General features: G+C 46.4%; 1 protein-coding gene across 1 annotated transcript in view; it reads left to right on the top strand.

The window, feature by feature from the left end:
• The first annotated feature begins 6649 nt into the window (after positions 1-6649).
• Positions 6650-24168, top strand: part of Mgst2 (microsomal glutathione S-transferase 2) — a 23312-nt gene continuing 5793 nt past the window's right edge. The window contains exons 1-2 of the mRNA XM_015478956.2: positions 6650-6707; positions 10811-10910. Of these exons, the coding sequence (XP_015334442.1) occupies positions 6650-6707; positions 10811-10910 (158 nt within the window). The remainder of the gene's footprint in view (positions 6708-10810; positions 10911-24168) is intronic.

A 24168-nucleotide genomic window follows, 5' to 3' on the forward strand; every position in this document is an offset into this window, starting at 1 on the left:
TCCTCTGTGAATAGAAATCTCAAGAAGTTCTCTGAGACACTAACTGGCCATCCTGGGGTCATCAAACTCAAGGGATTTCTCAGGCAAATCAGTGTTTATTTATTATTTCTCACGTGAGAATCAGTAATCTAGATGCACATCCGGGGCAGCTGGGGGATGCTGGTGGGCTCTTGGCTACGATGCTGGCACCAGTCACACTTTTGTCCCCTGGAGTCTCAGAGTTCTCGTCACAGACTCAGATTTCCCTCCCACGTCTGTCTGCTCCTTCCTCCTCCATCCAGGCACCCAGAAGTTTTAAACCCAGTGGGAACCCGGGCGTTTCTCCTGGACGGTGCTCCTGAGGCCCAGGGATCCTGCCCACCTGGCCTTGTGTCGTCCCTGAAATCACTGTGGAAACTTCCAGAGCTTTTCTTCCTCCTTCCAGGTGCTGCTGATGTTCACTGTGGCTTCCACCTGCTTGGCCATCCTCCCGACCCCGCTGCCCAGACCTTCCCTCTTTGGGCTGCGGTGAAGCAACTCAAAGCTTTCTAGATCTCAGTGTCCTCACCTGTGAAGTGGGGACACTCCACAGCCTCATGGGAGTGTCGTGTGCATTCTGTGACACTACACATGCTTGGCCAGCATGCCGTAGTGGACCCTGGATGAGGCCCAAAAGTCTGCATGTTCATGTGACTTCAGGTGATGTGGCAGGTGGTGTGGGCAGCATTGGAAAATGCTGGTGAAGACAGAGGCTCACCCTGGGCCGTGCGTTGGAATCCTCTGGGGGAGGTTTTAGAATGTTCAGGTGCCCAGGCAGGACCTGAGCCAATGAAATCAGAAGTTCTGTGTGTGCGGAGCTCAAAGTGCCTGTGGTTTTAGTGCCACCCCTACCCCCGGGGGTGATTTCAACTTTGCAAAGTTAAGCATGCAACTTTGGAGTGTGTGTGTGTGTGTGTGTGTATGCATGTGTGCGTGTGTGTGTGTGTAGGTAAGGCTAACCTCAGGCCAGTCATTAACCTGAGGCTCAGTCTTTCCACCTGAAAAATGGGCACAAACCGGCACCTTACTGATCATGCAGACCTGTTGAGATAATGCTGTGTATTGCCTTCTGTTGGCTGCTTGGGAGCTGGGGGAGTGGATGTCAGAGGCCCCGCGAGACTGAAGCCCTTTTGGTAGTCCGAGGCCCGCCCTGAGCACCTCAGTCCCTGGGCTCTGGGCTCTCCTGCCTCTTGCTCTCTGGTCCCAGCAAGTTTATGAATCAGGCTCTGAGCATGGCCCACACTGGCCAGGGCAGGGAGTTCACGTCAACAACTCTTTTAAAAAGCATTTCATCCAAAATACTATTCCACTGAAAACATTTGTGAGTAAATGAAAGAGGCCATGAATTTTAGTTCCTTTTATTGTCACTAAATTTCCAGTATGTGCTCTGTCTCCTCCTTTGTGAGTTAAAATTTTGTTTAATATGTGGGAACCTGGAAACACGGCCACCATTTGCAGTATCACCTCTGTGAAAATATGTGTTCTGAAGGCTTAAACATTTGGCATACAAATTCCCTTTTGGAGTGTGAATGTTGGTAGAGCATGAGTGTAGGCACACATTTGGTGTGTGTTTTGAGTGTGTACATGAGTGTGTATGACCACACACGTGTGAACGGCATGAAAGTGTTTATGTGTGTGGAAGGGTATATGAAATAGTGTGTATGCGTGCGTGCAAGGCCGTGTGTGCTGGGAGCTGTCTGGAATGAGGACTTCCATTTCTCCTCCCCACTCTAGGTTCTGTTTGATTTCATCCTCTCCTAACCCTTGGGCAAACTTAAGATGACTCAGGTTGACACCTAACACGGTTGAAAGCCAATTGGAAGCTATTCAAAGGCTGTTTCTTTCCTCCTGGAGAATTTGCACAGCCCTGGAAGTCACACTGGCCTCCAAGGCCCCTCTGTGTGCCAGGGCCTTCTCAGCCGTGTTTTCCGCATTCACCCAGAGCTAGGGAGCTGGGGCAAGGCAGAGAGAAGGGAGAGTGTGACACTGTGGCTGGCCTGTCACATGCATCCCTCATGGTATTTCATTAATTCATCAGAGGAAGCCCTTTGGGTAGTCCCAGATCAGATTATCATTCCCTATGAAGAAAACATCCAGAGAAGTATAGCACCTGCCCTACCTCCAGTGAGTGAGCTTGGGTCACTAGCTCTAATTGTGCATTCTTTTTTTCTCCACCACACTGGGAGCTGATCTTTATCTCCCCTACAGTTTGTTCTTCTTTAGTCTCTGTCTCTGAGCTTTGGTGGGACATGCCTGACATGTGGGGACACCACAGCTCATTGGAATTCAGTGATGACTCTGCCTGTGCCCAGGACAAAGTCCTCTTCAACGGGATCAGATGCCTGCTGTCTTCTCTAGCTTGGTTTTTCACATCCAGGATTACAGAGAAAAAGATGCTTCAGCTTCTGAAAGGGGAGAAAACATTCTGTGGGATTGCTGCAATTCCTTCAATCTCTGCAACATATAACAAAACGGGGCCTGATTTCAAGTTTCATTTATTTGAGCTTTGCTCAAGGTCTGGCTGGGTTTTTACTGGGTTCTCCAACTGGTCAGGACTTCGGCAAGATGATGTAGGAAACTCCAGGCTCCCGGAGAGCTTTCTGTGGTGTATTTTTCAATCAAGACTGTTCTGGTGATGGATATCCGCATGGCCCTAATTATTTCCGGAAATCCCTGAGAAGGAGGCATGTTTTCTGTGTCTCTCTCTGCTGCCCAGCCTGTTGGCAGCTGGGACAGCCCTGCTGCTGACATCCCCAGGTTGACGAGCTGTCATTTTGGGAAAGATAGAAAAAAGAGAAGGTGGGGCTGAGGGATAATACTGGGGGATGCAATGGAGAATGTTTCCGAAGGAAAACACTTGCCATTCAATGTATAATTTTTTCACCAATTTCCAAAATGATCCGGAAATAATTATAGCAGAGAAGCAGTTCTTTAACATTTCTATAATTTTTATATCATCAAACCTTAGCCTTTCTGATTTGCCTGACCTGGACTATAACTTTGATCACAAATTGATTAAACAATAATCCAAAATTCTTTCTCAGAAATTTAGGGGCTGGGGCTGGGGCTCAGAGGCAAAACGCTCGCCTGGCATGTGTGAGGCACTGGGTTCCATCCTCAGCACCACATAAAATAAAATAAAGTTAAAAAAAAGCCCTCATTAAAAAAAACTTTATAGATTTCTTTCTTGTTTATATAGATAATGTTAATATTAAAAGGCAATCATAACCAATATTATTTGCCCTCTAATTTCCCTTTCCTTACAAAAATGTAAGAAACGCCTGGAGTGTAGCTCAGTGGTGGAGGATGTATTCAGCAGGTACAAAGCCCCAGGGTCAATCTTCAACACCAAAAAACAAAACAAAACAAAACAAAAAAACACAAAAAACCACGGAACACATACTAGAATGATTTATGATCTATGTGTACTACATTCAGGTAAAATGCCTTTCCTCTTCAGCCAGTCCAAGGGAAATTTGGAGAATCTAATTTTTGTGGGGTTTTGTTAATGCAGTGGTACAACATCAGGGGATCTGCAGAGCACGAGGCATGTGGTGCCACCAGAGCTGTGGGAGACCAACCTTACACGTGACTGGGTCACACTCCCTGGCTGGGTGCTGAGGCGCTCAGTCACAGAAATGTGGTTGGTGTCTCGTGCATGGGTGTGTCTTACAGCCCCATGGGTGAAGCTACGCTCACCTGTTTCTTTGTAATATAACCCCTTGCCCTGTCTAGGATAGAATCTTCCATGGAAGTGCCTTGTGTGTGTCCCCTCCTCTTTCTGTGCCCTTGGGTGTGGCCTGCTGTTTTTTCACATCCAGGATTACAGAGAAAAAGATGCTGCAGCTTCTAAAAGAGGAGAAAACCTGCTGACAGTGGACATCAGGAAGATACTCAGCCCCCTGAAACCTGACCTCTTGCCTCATTTGAATAGCTTCTCCTCGATAAAAGGGGTCAGTGTGTGCTCTCACTCTCTCTCTCTTTCTGCAGACCTTTAAGGTCAGAGGAGCCGTCACAGCCACCCCAAAGGAAAAGGTATTTGTGTCTCTTGTGTGGTTATTTCGTGCAGCCCAGTCAGTCCAGCTCAACTGGAGTGACCCCTGAGCCTTTTAATTACGAGAACAGAAACCCGGCACAGAGCTGCGCTGTTTCATTCCTTCCTAGAGGCAGAAACTGCCTGCACTGACCATCAAGCTCTCTCAAGTCAGATGCAAGGGGTTTCAAAGCACTTGAGGCTTTTGTTTATTTAACCAGCTCTTAGAGGGACTGGGGACTGACTGCAATGGGCTGGGAGAAGTCAGTAGGGAAGCTGAGGATTTGTCCAGAAAGTGGTACAGTTGTCGTCCAGTGGGGAGCCCAAGAAGGTCAGTCTGGAGCTGCTGATTTAAAGGAGTCCGCAGTACCCAGGGGCTTCTCACCACAGGAGTTGTGTACCCCCCAAGCAGCGCCCACAGCTCCTCCTCCTGCTGTTGGCCTCTCTGAGCACTTCTCTGTCTTTGAGAGCCCTCCCTGTCCCCAGGCCCAGCCTAGACCTCTCCTTCCAGGCCTGTCATTTGGGAGGTTATTTTAGTAGGTGGTGATGTGGGTTTGGGGCGGCTGGTTTGCAGCTTAGAGTCCCTGCCATGTCCTGAGGGGCAGAGCCATGAAATAGAGTACACAAAAGAGTTTCAGTGCTGCCCCTGATGCCTTGGATCTGCCTCCTTACATAATCTCTGTCTTCAGGGAATCCAGGGCAAGCTGAAGACACCCCGAGCAGGCTGGAGTGCAGCTATCTGGCCGTCCCTGGGCCCGTTAAGGGTGTGGTTCCTTGAACTCTGCCCTGAGCTGGTTACCCTATTGCCTCAGTGCTTCCTTTATGAATTAGTTAAATATAATTTCATTTTTATTTTTATCTTTTCTTATGGTCCTGGGGATTGAACTCAGGGCCTCGTGCATGCGAGGCAAGAGCTCTAGCCCTGAGCTGTATCCCTAGCCCTAAATAAAATCTTTGATGTATTTTTCATTTTATATTGTATAAGAGGCATGATTTTTTTATTTCTGAAAATATCTTTAAATATTAGGTACGATATAGGCAAATAATTTTCTGAAATTTTTTTGTGTTTTACTTTACAAACAGATTTTTATATGCTGGGTGCTCTTTTAAGTACTTTATGTGTTAACTGATTCAACCTTAAGCTGTATCAAATGGAGGCTCAGAATCTTGCCTGGATTTGTGTCATTGTTAAATGTGAGAATGTGAGGCTGAGGCCCCCAAAATTTCTAGTTACTAGGAGCTTTCTGCTATGGGCTAAATGGGTCCCCCAATTTGTATGTTGAGAATCTACTCCCCATAGGATGGTATTAGCAGATAGGGGAATTAGGGAGGTAATTAGGTTTAGATGAGATTATGAAAGTAGTGTCACCATGAGGTTAGTGCCCTTTGAAAAAGTAACCAGGGTGACTCTGGAAGTGGAGGCAGGAAGATTATAAGTTCAAGACCAGCCTGGGAAATTTAGTAAGATCTTGTCTCAAAATAAAAAAAAAAAAAATACAAAGGGCTGGCTCAGTGGAACAGGGTCCCCAGCCCTAGCACTAGAAAAAAAGAGAAAAGAATTAAAAAATAAAAAGGAATCTCTCTGCAAATCAGGAATAGGACGCTTACCAGGAACAGAAGTGGCCAACACTGTGACCTGGGAGTTCCCAGCCACCAGAACTGGAGGAGTAACAATTGCTTAAGCCTTGTCTATGGTGTCTTTGTTATAGCAGCTGGAGCTGACTCAGACACCCCTCCAACTGAGCAGGGGGATGGGTTGAGGAAGGATTCCCCAATTTTTTTGGGGGTGAGTGTAAGCTGCATCATTAAGAACAAAGAATTGTCTTGACAGAGCAGAGGCGGCTGTGATGAATGGACTCCGCAGAAACTCTTGGCTGGAGAGGTGTGTGTGGCACTGTCCTGACAGTGGAGAGGCCTGGCCCAGGGTGGTGGCCAGTCGCTGGGCTTCCCTAGAGTTCATCCACCTCAAAATGTTGGTTCAGCTGTTTCCATGAGGGCCTTTCCTCAGGACAGGTATCCAAGTTTGTTTTTTAAAAGCTATGCTCATGATGTCTGAGGAGCGCTGAAGGGACAGTAGGAGTAGCCTGGTGCAGGGGACAAGGCACACTTGGAGTCTGCTAGACCTGGGTTCAAATCCTGGGTCTGCGGCTCCTCCCTGGGTGAGTAAGGTTAGAGTGGGTTTAAATAAGCATTGAAACCGCTGAGTGGGATTAGGGACAAGCTTCCGGCTGGCTTCTTCCCCAGGAGGAGGCCTCTGCCAGCCTGGCAGGGTGCCTGTGCGGGAAGGAAGGACCCGGAGAGTTGGAGAATGGCTGCTCTGCAGGGCTCATCCCGCAGGGGGAGCTGCCACACTGCAGCTGGCCACCAGAGAGCCTTAGGGCAAGTTCAGGAAGAACCTCAGGAAGTTCAGGAAATGTCCTGGTCAGCTATGGGTCTTGGAGCTCCAGGCTAGCCTGCCATCCTGGTTTCTCTTCCAGTGCAAAGGCTGCTTCCTCAACTCTGTTGACCTTGTAAGGAAGGAAGGTCAGCTTTGCAGGACCCCAAGGTGCTGGTGATCTTCCCTCACTTCCTGCAGAGTTCAGGACATCCCTGGGAAAGATGGCAGGGAATACCATCCTGCTGGCTGTTGTCTCTTCTTTCTCTACCTGTCAGCAAAGTAAGAGTCACTGGCTGAGTGTGTGTGTGTGTGTGTGTGTGTGTGTGTGTGAGAGAGAGAGAGAGAGAGAGAGAGAGAGAGAGAGAGAGAGAGGTGGGCTCAGTTTGGGTTTCTACTTGCCCTTATCCGTGGCCCTGGGGGCTCAGCAGAGCAGTGGGCTCAGGGCCACCTGCTGCCTCCTCCTTCCCCAGGGTGGGCAGAGAATGGAACATTCCAGAGACTAGTTAGTTCTCCTAACGGGAATGTTATGGTCCCTCAGAGCCCAGGACTCTGCCTCATCTGTGGTTACAACCCACAGCCCAGCTCCAGGGAGCATTGGAAGGGAGCTCCCCTGCAGAGGGTGGGGCAGATGCATTAAGTACCAGGGTTCCAGAGGCCATATTGTTTCTGCTTCTAAACCTGGTTGTGATTTCTTGAAACCTGATCTTTTAATTAATGTGTTTTCTTCAACAAACTGCCTATGGCAGGCATGATTATCATGTTAAAAAAAATCTCCTGCAGAAATATGAGCTTTAGAGTAAGTAATTAATTCTAAATATTGAAAGCACCTTCCCACGAGGATTACTCAGGATCCTGGTTGCTTGGTTATATAGAGGGCCGCTTCTCCATGGGAGACGCATTTGCTCAATTCCTGGTATTTTACCTACAAGGCTCGGGGGGCTGGGTCTGAGCACAGGGAGCAAGCCTTCTTACCAAGCATGCGTACTTCTTGATCATTTTTCACGTGTTCATGGGCCAGGAAGCAGGACTGAGTTGTGGGCTGCTCGGATCACACCCACAACCGGAAGGCCATCGTCGGCAACCCAGTTAAGGACGGAGTCTAGACTCAGTGTTGTCTCATCAGTCTATTTTGTGAGTGTGATTTCTTAAACCTTCAGATACAAACCTTACGGTTTGGTTCCCAGTCTTCTGTGGAGTAGGGAGGGATGTTGGTTACTGACTGAAGAAATAACCTGGCTCTACAGTAACCTGTCCCCGTTGCGGGAAACAGACTGGTCGAGAAGCAGCAAGCAGCGCTTGGAGAGGAGAAGGCCCAACTTTATTTTACACCAATGCGCATGGAGATCAGACTCCAAATTTGGAGCACCCATCACCAGTTTTTCACAGCATTGATAGGCTATCTAGTGTCATGAATTTTCTGGTCTAAATGATACATAGTTGTGTGTGGAATTTCAAGTGGGAAGCTTAGAGTGTGATAAGGGGAAGAATTGGCTCCTTTTTCAAGGTTTTTGATAAATCTCTAGCCTTGGGCCAGAGCTTCCACAGGGGACATCAAAGGAAAGTGGTTAGATCCTAGGGGGAGTCATTTAGAATCCAAAAGGTGGGAGTGGACGGCTAAGTTCCCTGAAGAAGGCTGACTAGAGAGGGGGAGGGGACCGCTCCCCTTCCCAGGCACTAATTCTCAGGACAGTGTCCTTAGTTTACTTTGCATCAAGGCTTTAGAGCAGGCGGTCCCAAGCCACACGTGCTGTCATCCTGCCACTGCAGAGAGCTCAGGGCAGGGCCATGAAGCCAGGGACTCCCTCATCCCCCACAGGCTTCTGTTTGCTGCCTGGAGAATGGGAACCAGAGGATGAGGGGACTCCGTGGCCAGGGTGGGAAGGGAGGGGGGAGTTAGGGAGAATCATGGTTTGTGGTGGACCGGGAATGTTTGATGATTGTGGGGGAAGAGGGAGAGAGAGGACTGTTAGCTGGGACTGAGAATCAGAATTTGCCACTTTTGCAAAAGTCTGGTGTTTATGGAATCTGGACACCATGTGACATGTATAGAAGCAATTCTATTTATTTTTCAATTTTTGGCAGTACTGGGGACTGAACCCAGGGCCTGCCCACGCGAGGCAAGGACTCTAACTATGGAGCTACATCCTCAGCTCTTTTTAAAAATGTTGAGACAGGATCTTGCAAAGTTGCCCAGGCTGGCCTTGAACTTGCACTCTTGCCTCAGCCTCCTGAGTAACTGGGATTACAGGCCTGTGTGACCGCACCGGGTATAGCTCAAGTTTTGAGGATGGACAGATAGACCTCTATCTGTCTGGTCCAGCCACTTACCAGCGAGGTGCCCCTGGCCAGGATACTCCACCTTTTGATGTCCCCTTTAGAAGGATAAACAGGACACTGGACAGGAAGTGCCCCCCCCCATTGGTGCCTGGCCCAGGGTAGTGCTCAGCATGGTGGTTACCATCTTAAGCTCTCTTGCTGCAGAGAGAAGCTGCTGGATAGAGAGGTAGCCCCTGGCGGGGGGTGGGTGGGTGGGTGTAGTGAGCATTGGTGGAGGTCAGGTATCTCCATCCACTCTCCCCAGTACACAGGTATCCCCTGGATAAAACCAGGGAAGAGGAAAGTCAGGCAAAGCAGATAGTGACGATTCTCAAGTGGTTTTAATCAACTCATGAGAAGGGAAATAAAATCAAAGTTTCCAGCACAAAGGTGAAAGCCACCAAAAACATACATTGGAGAAAAGATTCCCTCTTCAACGAATGGTGCTGGGAAAACTGGAAATCCATATGCAACAAAATGAAATTAAACCCCTGTCTCTCACCCTGCACAAAACTCAACTCAAAGTGGATCAAGGACTTAGACATTAGAACAGAGACCCTGTGCCTAATAGAAGGAAAAGTAGGCCCCAGTCTCCACCATGTTGGCTTAGGAACTGACTTCCTTAACACAAACCCTAAAGCACAAGAAGTAAAATCAAGAATCAATCAATGGGATGGACTCAAGCTTCTTCACAGCAAAGGAAACAATCAATAATGTGAAGAGAGAGTCTAGGGAATGGGAGAAAATCTTTACCACACGTACCCTAGATAGAGCACTCATCTCCAGGATATACACAGAACTCAAAAAACTTAACACCAAAGAAACAAATAACCCAAACTCCTAGGTCCATGGGCCAGGGAACTGAACAGACACTTCACAGAAGAAATATAATCTATCAACAAATGTATGAAAAAATGTTTGATACCTCTAGCAATTAAAGAAATGCAAATCAAAACTACTTTGAGATTTCATCTTATTCCATTCAGAATGGTGATTATCAAGAATACAAGCAACAATAGATGTTGGCAAAGATGTGGGGAAAGAGGTTCACTCATACATTGCTGGTGGGTCTGCAAATTGGTGCAACCACTCTGGAAAGCAGTATGGAGATTCCTCTGAAAACTTGAAATGGAACCACTATTTGATCCAGTTATCCCAATCCTTGGTTTATACCCAAGGGACTTAAAGTCAGCATACTACGGTGATGCAGCCACATCAATAGCAGCCCAACTAACAATTGCTGAACTATGGAACCCACCTAGGTGCCCTTCAACAGATGAATAGATAAGAAAATGTGGCATATATACACAATGGAATATTATTCAGCCTTAAAGAAGAGTGAAATTATGGCATTTGCCAGTAAATGGATGGAGCTGGAGAATATTATGCTAAGCAAAATAAGTCAATCCCAAAGAACCAAAGGTTGAATGTTTTCTCTGATATGTAGATGCTAATTCACAATAAGTTGGGAGGCACTATGGAAGAATAGAGGTATTTTGGATAAACAGAGTGGAGTGAAGGGAGGAGAGGGGATATAGAGGTAGGAATGTCAGTAGAATGAATGAATTACCCTATGTGTATGTATGAGTGGTGTAACTCTATATCCTGGACAACCAGAAGAATGAGAAGTTATACTCCATTTATGTAAGATGTGTCGAAATGCATTCTACTGACCTATATAACTAATTAGAGCAAATAGAAAACTATTTAAGAATAAATAAATAAAGCTGCTGTGAATATTGGTGTATAGGTCTTTATACAGAAAGATGATTTCATTTCTCTTGGGCAAATACCTCTAAGTGGAATGACTGAGTCATCTGGTTGTACACTTAAATAAAAAATTTCCTTGCAAACTGTTTTTCAACATGGTTGTACCATTTCACATCCCCACCAGCAGCGTTTGAGAGTTCTAGTTGCTCCACACCCTTACCTGTCTTTTTAAAGTGGCGTTATCTTTTTAATTTTAGATGGTCTCCTAGGTCTAAGTGTTGTCTGACTGTGGTTTGATTTGCATTTCTCTGATATGCACATGCCATGGCTTTAACCAACATCCCCCTTTCTTGCAGACTATTTTGCTCTTCAGGTTGGAAAGATGGGATTAAAATGCAGGATCATTCCCTCAGCAGTCACTGGGTCACCAAAGTTCGAGAGAATGTTTTGTGCACAGTGAATAATGCATCCCCACCCCTCACGGGTCTGTGCCCACCACAGACACATGATTTCTGATTAAGGGAAAGAGTTATGAAGAAGGTCCTGAGTTCATGCTTGCAATAACCAGTTTGATTGCAAAAAACGACTCTTCAGAGCCAAGAGCCTTCTGTGAACCATGAAACTTGAAGTGTCCGGTGCAAGGAGTCTACCCAGCTTTATTTCAAATTCAGCAGGGTATGTTTACCAAAAAGGCTGAGACCATAGAAAGGACTGCTGCGACTCTCAAGCAGGGCCACTTGGACAAAGAGTCCCCTCCAGCCGCATGAGAGTGCAGTTGACCCCAGTTGAATCAACCATTCTGTAATTTTCTCTCTCTTCTCTCTCTATTTCTTTCTCTCTACTTCAAAACAGAGGCAGATCAGTACACCCTCGGCCCATTTCTCCATGAATTGTTTCCTAAAACCAGGAACATGCAGGAGTGAGAAAGCTTTCTGGGTCACATGGGTTCACCATGCTTTTGATCATCTCCTGTTCTTGCTTCTGGAATGTTCTACCATAAGCACCATGGATCTGCCTCCTGCAAGACGCTAGGGTTCCCTTGATATATTTTTTCCCCTAACACTAATTGTTTAAAAAGCTTTGCCTGTATCACCATTTACATGCTGCTGGGTTCCTTTTTTCATGTTTTGGGTTTTTTATTTACCCCAACTCCTGAGGGGAAGGGGACTCCATGTTTCTTTCTTGTATAGTCTTCTTCTTCTTTTTGGGGGGGCAGGGGTGTGGTAAGCCATTCTTATAAACCGTGGCCGCCATTAGAAGATGGCGCCGGCTTCCACTGTGGCCTGTGATAAACAACTCCTTTTATGGAGAGTTGGCGCGCAATCCCTTACCACCCTATGAGAGAGGTCCACGTGGCGGCTTAGGATTGGGATGCGGGGGGGCTTTATTAAGCTGTGCTTGGGCGTGTCGGGGCGGGTCACTAGAAGATGATACATGAATCAAGGCCTGAATAAACTGCTGAAAGAAGAATCCTGTGTCATGTTTTCCCTTGCCGGCGAGGGGTCGCGGCACAGGGGTACTGGGGATTGAACTCAAGGGCATTAGACCACTGAGCCACATCCCCAGCCCTATTTTGTATTTTATTTAGAGACAGGGTCTTACTGAATCGCTTAAGTTCCTTGCTAAGTTGCTGAGGCTGGCTTTGAACTCGCGGTCCTCCTGCCTCAGCCTCCCAAGCTGCTGGGAATACAGGCATGCGCCACTGTGCCTGGCTCTTTGTCTTTTTTTTTTTTTTTTTTTTAATATCAAGATTACACTAATTTCAGATGAGGTAGAAGAATCATCCTGTTCTCTTTTCTTAATAATTTCATTAGATTGGAAGGGTGGGCTCCTTCAAATTTGTGTAAAACTTGGCTTAAACCTATCTGGACCTGATGTTTCTCTTATGCAAAAATCTTGACTTATATTTGCTCTTTAATGATTACTGGATTATGCAAGCTTTTTTACATCCTAAATTCAGTTTTGGCCAGTCATGATCCTTGAGCTGACAACATTGGTCTCTTATTTACTTGTTTCTAGGAGGATTTTACAGACTTCCCAAGGTTACAAGTGTGGGGTGAATGTCCCTGGTAGTACACGAGGTCATTTCAAGAGGTGTGTAAACTTGATTTTAAATAATGTTGAACCAAGTGAGAAGCCATTCCCATTTGTCTTTGAATCCTTGTGGTCTTCCAAGTTCTTTCTGATTGTCTGTTTTTGCCTTTGACTTTCATTTTTATTCATTAAATGAAGATACTCATTAAATGTTCATGGAGCACCCTCTATGCTGTGGCTCGGACCATATCAGTGGACGAGTCGGACAGAAGTCCTTGTGCACTTGGGGTTTACCTTATAGCGGTGGAAGCGGGAGAATAAACAAGAACAAATAGTATTATAAGGAAATATGATGTTCAAGGGAGATATATGCACCGGAAAGGGACAAGGTGTCCTGGGGTGGGTTGTAATTTGAAATGGGTGGTCGACGCAGGCCCCACTGAGAAGGTGGTACCTCAACCAGGGCTTGAAGGGAGCTGGCTATGTGAACAGGTAGAGAAGAAGTTCTTGGGCAGCGGGAGGTCCAGGGCAAAGACTTTCTGTGAGAACCTGTCAGCAGGGGGTCAGCTGGCCAGAGAGGAGGGAGCCCAGCAGGGAGTGGTGGGAGGTTAAGTTGGAATGGTAATGGGCCACCCACCACTAGGGCTCTAAAGACCCTTGTAAGGACTGGCTTTTTCTCTGAGTATAATGGAAAGTCACTGTAGGGTTTAAGCACAAGGGAAGCATGATCTAATCTCTTGAAAGGAGGGCTCTGCTTGCTGAGAGTGGTCTGTACAGAAGCATCAGTAGAAGCAGAGAATTCACTGAAGAGGCTACTGCAATAGTCCAAGCAGGAGACGCTGTGGCTGTAGCCAGAGAGACAGCAGATGATGGGGAATGGTCAGATCTGGATCTATTTTGCCATAACAAAGGCAGAGTGTGAGAAAAGTATAAAAACCGACCCTTGGATTTTTGGCCTAAGCATCCCCCCAAAATGGGGCTGTAATTAACTGAGATGGAGAAAGCTGTAGGAAGAAGGCTGTTTTCAGGAAAATTAGGAAGTAGTGTCCTGACATGCTGTGTCTGTGCTGCAGCCAAGAAGAGGCACCGTATCTACTGAACTATTTGGATTATTATTATACCCCAAACTGACTAAGTAACTGTGGTTCGCACCTCCAATTAGAGATAGAGAGGAGGTCACTGGGCATACAAATCTGCGTTTTAGGAGAGATCTGAGCGGGAAATATAAATTCATCTCCATCATGATGATCATTCCAAACCATGGATGAGATTATGAAGGTAGTGGGTGTAGGGCAAGAAGGAGGAGGACCAGGACCTGAACCCAGAGCTCCCCAGCATTGGGAATTGAGGATGATGCTAGGACCAGCACCCAGAGCTAAGGAGATCATGGAGGCTCTACTCAAATGTTAGGTGACCCTCCGTTGGTTATATGTGCAAATTAAAGAACCCAAAGAGCAACAACCAAAGCACTGGAGGGTGAATTGGAAGCCCCATGTCATGACTCGGGCTTAGTGAGTAGTCAGCTTCCCAAAGGTGAGTGGCTGGGAGGCAGCTTGTTTTTTGTCTATTTTATTTTGAGACAGGCTCTTGCTAAATTGCTGAGGCTGGCCTCGTGCATTCCTCCTGCCTCGGCCTCCTGAGTGGCCAGAATTACAGGTGTGCTCACTATGCCCAACCTTTTTCCTGGGGAATCCTCAGATGACAGGCCCTATCTGTCATCTTTCTGGGACCATTTTATTTCTCTAGAGAAAACTCTCTACGACTTCTTCAGGAGTGAGCGTGGTGGGGAAAGGCTTGGTTCTGCTCACTATGTGGATTCTCACTGTTTTCTGGACAGAATTTTACCCCACCCTGCACAGTGCCTGGAGTGCCCTAGAAAGTCTCTGATTCAATTTCTCCCAACAGTGACCCCCCAGCTCCTGGGATGGGGGAGTAGAGGCAGAGAGCAGAGGTGTGGGGAGCTTGGTGCTTCTTGGCCTTTCAACCATTCTTCTGTTTCAACCTTTGGCCTCTAAGGCACTGGTCTCCCATCCCTGAGCCTCTCTGGGATGGGAGCACGGATGCTCCCAGCCTCCCCCATTCTTTCTTCCCACATTCTGCACGCTTAGCTACTGTACCCCCAGGTACTGTCCTTCCTGCAGAAACTTGCTCTAGATGGCTGTTTCTATTTTTTATTATTTTACCAGCACTTGAGAGAGGCTTCAGGAGCGAAAAGAAATAGACTTGAATTTCACCTGCCATGTTTAACAGGAAGTCTCTTCTGTGTGGTCTCCGTGACCTCAGAACCCTATTTCCCCCCTCGTCAGAGGCCCGGACTCACAGCCTTCAGCCACCCATAGCTACTAACTAGAACTCAGGAGCCTTTTGTTTTCATGGGATTTGTTACTTCCTTTTTTTTACTTGTGTTTCTCCTTTATTTAGGAAAGGGATACTCATTTGCGATGGTGATGTAAAATTCTTTCTTTCCTAATTTAAGTTTTAAAAGAGTCGATTCATGGAAAACTGCTCCATGGTACGTGGAGAGGTGACTGTTTTGACAGGGATGGGTTAATGCTTGAAATTTGGGAGATGCCATACTATTTATAAAAATCATCACAGGAGGGATTTCAGGTCTCCTTACTTTGTCCCTCATGATCTGAGGACTTCTTTGTGGGCAGCACCAGGCTTCCAGCTGGCTAGCTCCCTGGGCCACTTCTTGGTTCTATTTTCATTCCTCCAGTTTCCATACATTTGATTTTCTTTCAAGTTGCTACTCTTGCTATATCTGGACTCCTCTTGTCCTAGAAATAAAGCTGGACACTGTTTCCAAATATTTCTCTTAAGTTGCTATTTATAAAATAAGTATACAAACCCAATTCCTTTGTTAGGAGTGTTTCGTTTGGTTTGATTAATCACAGAGAAACCGTCAGGGTCTGTGTGATAAAAACACCCTTCCCCCACATCAGGGCCATGGTGCCTTGAAGGGCACCTTGGTGGTTGCCCTGGTTTCTCTGTGAGGTTGAATGGGGACAGCTCTACTTGCTTCCCTGGATTTCTTCTTGGATATTCTTCAGCCCTACTCAAGTTCTTGCCTTAGACTCTAAGGTTTAGGATAAATCTGGCCAAATCAGTTTACATTCATTGCTCGCGACATCATTTAGACTTTATCTGAGGAGGTCCGGCTGGGGATCCCGGGGTAACCAATTTCTCTTGGTAACTATACCTCTCTTTAGATCAGCTCCCTGAGCTCTGCAACCCCCTGGAGAAGGAATGTACCCTTCCATCTGGTTCTTGGGGATCAAAACATTGATACCTCCAAGCCTCTCCTGAAGGTGTCAGGAGTCCGACTTTCACAGCAACGTCACCTTCCCCTAACCTTCTCTCTGGCTGCATTTGCTACCTCATCAGCAATCACCTCAAGGTGCCCCAGCACCCCTCAGAGCCTGCTTCCTGTCTGAGGCCACCTGGGGTTGGGGAGTCCTCTGCCAAGCAGAGATGGCCGCTAGGAGTCTAGGCATCCTGAGTTACCAGCCAGGCCTCCTCCTCCAGAGTCACTGCTAATTCCTCCTCTGCCAGAGGGAGAGGTGACAGAGATGACTGTCCTCTAGAGTTCTGCACCCCTTTGCCAAAATACATTTTTATAAATCATGAGAATCATAACTATGATTTTTCCAAGAAACATTCCTTTGTGCTACTGTTGAACTTAGAAAATTCTATCTTGTCTAATTTAAAACACCTCAATTCCTTTACATTAGAGACTTTTATTAAATCTAAATGGGGGATCCAGGTAACAAACTGATCTTGTTGCAATTTGAATATGTTTCCTCTGATTGTATCTTCACTGGAAGGAAGCTCCTGACTCACTCTTTCACAAGCTTGTGGCCACTATTAAGCTTCCTTCATCTCTATTTTGAGGCTGGATAGCACTAATTTTTCATCTTGTTTTTCCCCCAACCACTTTTAGATATTTCAATTGTTCCCTTCAGACTAAAATTTTTAGGATTATTTATAAACCTGGAGCTTAGAAATATATATAGAATATCATACAATGGTTTCACTGGGGCAGGGAAAGATAGAAGAATCACCTCTGACCTAGGTCGTGTGAAGGCATACCTATCTGCTTAATGCTGAATTATTCAGTTCTTGCCCCAGATTAACCTGCCATAAGGCACAAATAAACCCTGCCATCATGAATCTAGGTACACTAGAAATATTAGCCTCCTCTTCTTCTACTATAGTTTTGTATTTTACCAGTTCATTAACTTTTTACAGTCTTTTCAAATTCTAATCCTGAAATTTTAGAAATTAAAACCAGTAACCTTAATGCACCGCTAAAAATAATGGAGAATAGGAAAGTTTGTCATGAGTGAGCTGTCATTAACATAGACCATGTTTGTGTCCTTCCACAATGTCAGAATTTATTGAATAATACTAAATTCACAAGAGATACCACTTTCCTCTGTAGCAGTTCACTGAATATGGGTGGGTCACCTGGTAGTCATAAGCCAGGCAAACACAGGTACTTTTATTCCACATTTTACAATTGTTTTAGTCAGCTTTTTTTGCTGCTGTGGTTAAAAGATCTGACCAGAACAATTGTAGAGGAGGAAAAGTTTATTTGGTAGATCATAGTTTTGAAGGGCTCAGTCCGTGGACAGCCAGTTCCATTCCTCAGGGGTCAAGGTGAGGCAGAAGGTCATGGCAAAGAGAAAGAGTGTGGTGGAGGGAAGCAGCTCACGTGATGATCAGGAAGCAGAGAGAGACTCCACTCTCCCCGAAGCCACACCGACAGGGACCCACCTCCTTCAGTCATCCCCTACCTGTCTTCAGCCACCACTCAGTTAATCCCATTAGGGATTCATTCACTGAATGGGTGTAGGTTCTCATAACCCAATCATTCCTCCTCTAAGCCTTCTTGCATTGTCTTACACATGAGCTTTTGGGGGACACCTAACATTCAAATCATAACACAACTACACACACACACACACACAGAGGTTGCAGAAAGGCTAAGAAAGGGTTAAGAAGTCCCCATAAGGACTTCAGCAGGTTGAGTTGAGAGCAAAGGAAGAGAGCAGATACAGATGCAAAGAGTCACTGAGGGTGGTCAGAGTATGAGACCCAGCCAAGAATTGGTTCAGGGTGCAGAGATATCAAAGCTCAGGAAGTTATTCTAGGCCAAGGCTGGACTGCCGCAGTTTCAGTGTTGGCTTGAGATGTCAGCTTGGAGTGGGACTTCTGTGGTCATCATGGGCAGGAGAAACTGCACTCAGCTAAAGCCTGAGGACAGAGATTCCGAGGTTCATCGCTATGGCAATTTTCCTGGGAAAGGCCTGTGATGAGTGACCAGGATGGTCAGGGTCCTACAGTGTCCAGTCTCAGTGTGCCCCTCCTTTTATGGGTCTCCAGTGAGGGTTTCTCATCTGGAGAGGTTGATATGCTCCTTGTCCTGACATGATTTGGGGTGTCCATGTGTCCAGCTACTTCTTGATTTAACTTGATAAGTTGGCACATATAAGTTATTTATCAGTGTCTTATGGTCGTGCTGGGCATATGGTGAGGTTGTTTACTTGTACAAATAAGGTATAGAGTCTTTCTACCTTGGCATCTGTACTCAAAATGGAGCAGCTTATGGCAAACTACTGCTTTACAAAATGAAGCAACAGGTTTAGGCACAGCCTGAAAACTGCTGTTCTATACATCACAGAGTAATTTAAAGCAGGGTAAAGCCTGCTCTTCACAGAAAGGTAGTGATATTTTAAATTTTCTGCAACTTCAAGATCATAGAAGTGTGGGCCATTAACTTTTGTAGAAAATGCAGAGAGAGAGAGAGAGAGAGAGAGAGAGAGAGAGAGAGAATGAATAATAATACATCCCTATTTTTCTTGAAAGTGTGACCATCTTGGACATGAGCTGAAAGCCCTACACACTGAGTTATTTAAAGGGGATTCCCAAAATGATGAAATGACTCTGGGTGATGAGTTATTCCAACGCTAGCACCTTCTACAAACACCTAAGTGTACTTGTCATACAAGCTGGTGATTCTCCAGATCACGGGGGCAAGAGGTACCTGGAATTTACGGGAGGTGCCGTCTCACGCTCCTGTGTTCATCCCAAGTCTCCCAGCAGGACTGCCGATGGGTGGGCGGTGGTCACGCGTGCCCACACACAAGTTCCCTGACAAGGAGTCATTCAGACAGTGCCTGGTCCTTATGGAAAGACGGACTCCACATGTTCTCTCTCTGAGCACATTAACCTGTGGCTCTGGTCCTCAGATGGTGTCATAATCCAAAGACTTGTGGGGGGTCCAAAGTCCTCAACCAGGGCCATCTGTGAACGTCACACAAAGCCCTGAGCGCATGCAGTGGCTGCTTTAGAAGACTCAGCAAAACCAGGGAAGGGAGAGGGAGGAAAGCTCCTGATAAACCTCCTTGGTGTTGCCTGGTCCGGCTTTATTTTTTTCAAAGATGTCCCACTGTGAGCATTGGGATTAGGAACTCTCTAGGGCTGATCAGCTTTCTCCTTTGGAGAATGTTCATTCTGATTTTCTGCATGAGGCTGTTGCAAGTGAAGTTTCATGTTGTGTGTTCGCTGGAAATTTGTCAAGTAGAAAAAATACTCAGAAATGCTCTAGGCCAGGGTTTTCCCTCACACCAAAGGAAGACACTAAATAATCTACTAAGGAGTGAGGAAAACATTGGAGCTTCTATTTATTCTTAAAATCTCATCCTTTAGTTCTATTGTGTGTTTTATAATATACGTAATATTCCTTTCCAGCCATATGCCCCAGATTCTTAGTGGTTTAACACAATGGGTGTTAATGTCTCACTCATGTCTGGCTCTCCATGGGAGTCCCCTGGTGACCTACCTGGTCACAGAGGCCCAGCTTACTCCAATCTTTGTGCCCATCCAGGTCCTCAGAGTCTTCTTGGTTCAGTCAGTGGGTGCAGAAAGGTAGCTTAGCATGACAGCTGCTTAACTGTTTGGCCTGGAAGTGACATATCTAATCCCCTCACTTCCCGTTGGCATGCAACCCACATGGGCTTCATAGCTACGGTTTCCCCATCTTTGTTGTCAGCTGGCCCCTCTGTGACTTAGGACATGTATATATTTTTATGTGGCTGGGCAACTGTGAGGGCTATGCAAAAAGTTTGGAAACTAGTGTTTTAGAAACTGCAAAATTTGGAACAGCCAGGCCAGGCTTTGATTTCTTTCCCCTCCCAAAATGATACAAAGTTTGTAGTTTACTTCATCACTAAGACTAGGCCCAAATGGCAAATGCTACCTAGTCTGGGACGTCTTCACTGCTCCCAGGTCTTGGACCCAGGCAGAATCTGTAGTAGCCACATGTCCCAAGCCCCCAGGGTACAGGAACCTTGGACACAAGTGTTTCAGCAACTCTAACGGCTCAATCTCCATCTCTACCTGACTGTTCCTTGGGGTAACCAACGCTTCCCAGTTTTTCTGAGACTTTCCCAGTTTTTGTGCTTAAAGCTTCATGTCCCAAAAAAACTTCTCAGTCCCAGGCCAACCTGGACAATTTACCTGAGATGGTTTTGAAGCTTGAAGTTACACATTCTGGAAATGTCCCTAGTCCAGGCAAACCAGGACGGTTGCTCCCTGGGGATTGCAGGCTGTGTCCTGCTCTGAGTTGCTCCTTGGTGTGTAGAACTATGGTTTTCAGCCTGTGCCTAACTCTGAGTTACTCCACTTTATAAAGCAGTAGGTTGCCATGACTTACTCCATTTGGAGCACAAGTGCCAATGTAGAATTAATCCACACCTTGTTTGGGCAAGTAAACAACCTCCATCTGTTCAGCACATCCACCAGGCACAAATTGGAAATAACTTATTTGTGTCAATTTATCAAATGGGGAACATTTAGACCAGTGGGCAATTCAAATCAAACCAGAAACATCAGATACAAGGAAGTTATCAATCTCAATGGACATACTCTCCCCACTAAGACCTACAAAAGAAGGAGCCCCTCAAGAGTGGACACAGAAGGCTGGGGCTGTAGCTCAGTGGCAGAGCACTAGCCTCTCAAGTAACATTCCTTTCCATAAAAATAAACAAATAAAATAAAGACATTATGCCCATATATAACTACAAAAAAAAATTTTTTTTTTTTAAAGAATGGACACAGAGTCCCTCTGACCTCCTCACCTTGTCCCTTGTCATGAGCCTTGCCCAGGAAAATCACCACAGTGATGAATTTTTGACTTTCTGACCCTGGATTCGGCTCAGTGTGGTTTCTCCTGCCTGTGAGGATAACATGAGGCCCTCTTCAAATTGATACTTTAAGTGACACTGTGGAACTTCTGTCTGTTGGTCCAGACCCTTACTTTAATAATTCTGCAGAACTGGTTCCTTCAAACCCTTATCTGATCACCTACAGAGATTCTTTGCCTTCCTAGTTGCTTTCCACCTGTGGCTTCCTGAACCCGTTCTGTTACCTGTGTATCTCACTGTGTGACGCAGGATATGTGACTTGAGTGCTATTGATGTTGAAATTAAGATTGGGATGGAATAAAAGAATTTGTGATCACCTCAGGCATGACACCAAATGAACTGCTGGGAGCCATTAGCCAAGTAGGTATGACAATTTCCTTGCCAGCGTACCCCATGTTGCAGTGACATTGAATGTAGGTGACCTTGCTCAAGGACCAAGGCGGATTAGGGTGTTCCCGGTTTAAGATAATCGTGTTTAGGGCGTTCCCAGTTTAGGTTCCAGGTTTAAGGTTTAAGATTATTCCTGCTGGGAATAGGGCGTATCTTGCTGCCTGAGTTCCCCTTGAGTTCTCACGGGATTCAGACAGTATATTTGAGAGATAGAAGCCCAGTGGAGGTGTATTTGGGCAGAGAGTGTGGATTTGGGCAGAGAACGTGGATTTCCCCAGAACGTGTTTGTATACGGCTGGTGTGAGTTCGGGAATAAAGAGTTGCTGTTTGAATCTACAAGCTGTGTGGTGGCTCGTGCATTTGTGCCCAGCCAGACTGCGGCAATGAACCATGAGTATTTTTGGTGAATGAAAGCCAATGAAAGTAATGTAGCTTACGAATTTATTGTCATTCAATAAATTCTGACATGTGGAAAGACACTAACGTGTTTGGTGTATGTTAATGGCCTCACTCACTTGTGACACTCCCCCGACTGTCCTTCTAGCAAAGCTTCATTCTGTTATTGTCTCCTGCATAGTCTCTGAGGCCCCTGATGTTGTGACAAAAGATAACTTCCTCCTAATCTTTCCATGGGGACTTTAATTTCAGAAGAATACAGGAGGCTGTGACCAGAGAATGAGCAGATACAACCTGTTTCCCTCAGTGTGGACATGCGGGGCAGAGGACTGTCCATCGATGGTCAGAATCAGCTGTACCCTCTGTTCCCACGTGAAGGGCAACTGATGTGTGGATGCTGCAGGCTGCTTGCTGTCCCCAATGGGGAAGTTTTCTGAGGCTCCCTGTGACGTGAATATGGGATATGTCTGCCTTCATAACCAGAAGGAGGCTGCAAATGATTCCATATTGATTTTCATGTTCATGAAACTGTAATTAGTGGCTGATAGGACTGTTGAGGACTTGTCAGGATTTCATCCCTTGAGTTAAAATATGTCTGCTGACAGCTGACGGAGGTGGAGTTATCATGGGGCACACAGGGCACACAGGGCCACATCAAGCAGGGCTTGGACTCAGAAGAAGAGCTGGTGACAGAAGATGTGATGACATGGGGGAGGGCTGGGGGAGGTGACGATGAGCAGGTGGAACGGGATCCTGGTGTTCTCTGCAGGTGGGCAGCAAAGAGGATTGTCAGCTAATAGCAGGACCCCTGACAGGTGGGCAGAGAAGTATTTTCAATCTCCAAAAGATGACAGCAAGAAAAGGCTAGAGCCACATCTCACAGGGACTAGGGCTTGAGGCAGGTCAGCCCCAGAGGGGCCTCCGGGCAAGTACAGTGAGCTCAGCTGGGCCATGAGGTCAGGGCGAGTCCAGCAGTGGACACTCCTTGTAGGGAACAAAGGGACCCACTTCTTGGCAGAGGAAGATGCAGAGATGTGATGCCAACCTGCCCCAGGGCCACAGGTTTTGCGCACTGTGAACACAAATGGAGTTACAATCCCATCCTGCCTATACCTCCCGGCTCCTGACCTGCTTGGCTCACCAGCCTCTCGGAACCTGCCTCCTCGTATTCCTGCTACTTTTTGGGAGTCAGGAGATGTCCCCAGGAGCACAGCCCTTGCTGCAAGCAGTTGAAGGGAGGGGCCTTGCCACTGGCCTGCGCAGGGCCCCTGAGGGTGGCCTTCCTCGCCAGCTTCGTAACTGGGCTTCCTGGGGCTGCCCTGGGGTCTGCAGCAGGGGGAGGTAAGGGGTCTGGCTCTCTCCAACTCTGTGTCTCTTGTCATGGACGTCTGGCACTGCCTGTGTCTGGAGCCTCACCAAGGGTTTCAGAAGATGATCCCTCCTTTTAAGGCTGGTCTCCGTTAAGGAGGGAAAGCCGTTCCCCAGCTGGGCCCGGGGGAAGGGCCCACTATCCCTCCATCCTCACTTCTTTTCCTTTCTTGCCCAAAGGCCTTCTTCCTCTTTCAGGTAAGGGACCCCAAAGCATACCCACCCATCAACCTGTGTGGACAGATGTCCTAAGAGGCCACAGGCCCATGGGCTCTGCCCCTGCAGAGCAGCTGGGGCTTGGATGGATTGCTCATCTACAATACGATGTCCCTGTCCCTCCCCCCAAACCATGCCAAAGGATGAAATGGGATGCTTTTGAAGGTACTTAAAAAATATCATAGCCAATTTTGAATTAAAGTATGTTGTGGAAAAACTTAGTCCTTATTTTTGGGGTAACTGAGGGTACGTCATGGACTGTAATAAATAATGGGGCAATTAATAGGATCCAAAAAGGATCCTATAAGATTCCTACGAGGTGGAAGGATTAGAGCCTTCCTTTGCTAGCCCTCTCTTTCTCCTCCCGGAGAACAGTTCAATGGAGTTAGTCAAGGAAAAGGAAATGTGGGGAAGCTGCGAGCCCAGGTATTTTTTAGGTAGCTGCAGTTATTCCGAGTACACAAATTTATAAAGTATCTTCACTTAACCTGTCATAACCACTTACAAACTTAAGAGGACATTAATTAAAAAAAAGACAATCATCATCAAAAAGAGAAAATCATACAAATAGGAGAATCAGCAGAAAGAAGATTCTCGGTTGCTTCTTTGAGTACTAGAAAGTTGGACCTCTGGTTCCTGAGAGTACTAGGCTCTAAAGGAAACCTTCTTTGGGTCATTAGTAGCCTTTAGGGCTTTACAAACAATAAGAAAAGCAAGAAGAGACTCATTTTCGATTTTCCAGGGAATTGACAATCACTGCCGTATGGGCCCTTAGAGAGCCATAGGTGGACCTTGCTCTTGTGTTTTTTCTGGGGGGTTTAAAGTTTCCCCATGTGCTTCAGGATTCTGCATCAGCCATGGCCTCACTTATACCAGCCTTGAGTTTGTTAATTATGAGTTTTTCTCGCCCAGCATTAAGAGATGGTTGAAAGATGCAGGGGAGCTTTGTCCCATGTATTGAGACCTCATCTGGTGAGGTTGAGTTGACCTGTCCACGTTTTCTGTGGAATTATGGACAAGGAAGAATTACAGACAATGTGCTTTGTAAGTGTGTTTCCTCCCCCCCTCCCTCCCGCTGTCCCTCCTTCCTTCCTTCCTTC

This window comes from Marmota marmota, unplaced genomic scaffold (genome assembly GCF_001458135.2).
Source record: "Marmota marmota marmota unplaced genomic scaffold, marMar, whole genome shotgun sequence".
Taxonomy (NCBI): domain Eukaryota; kingdom Metazoa; phylum Chordata; class Mammalia; order Rodentia; family Sciuridae; genus Marmota; species Marmota marmota.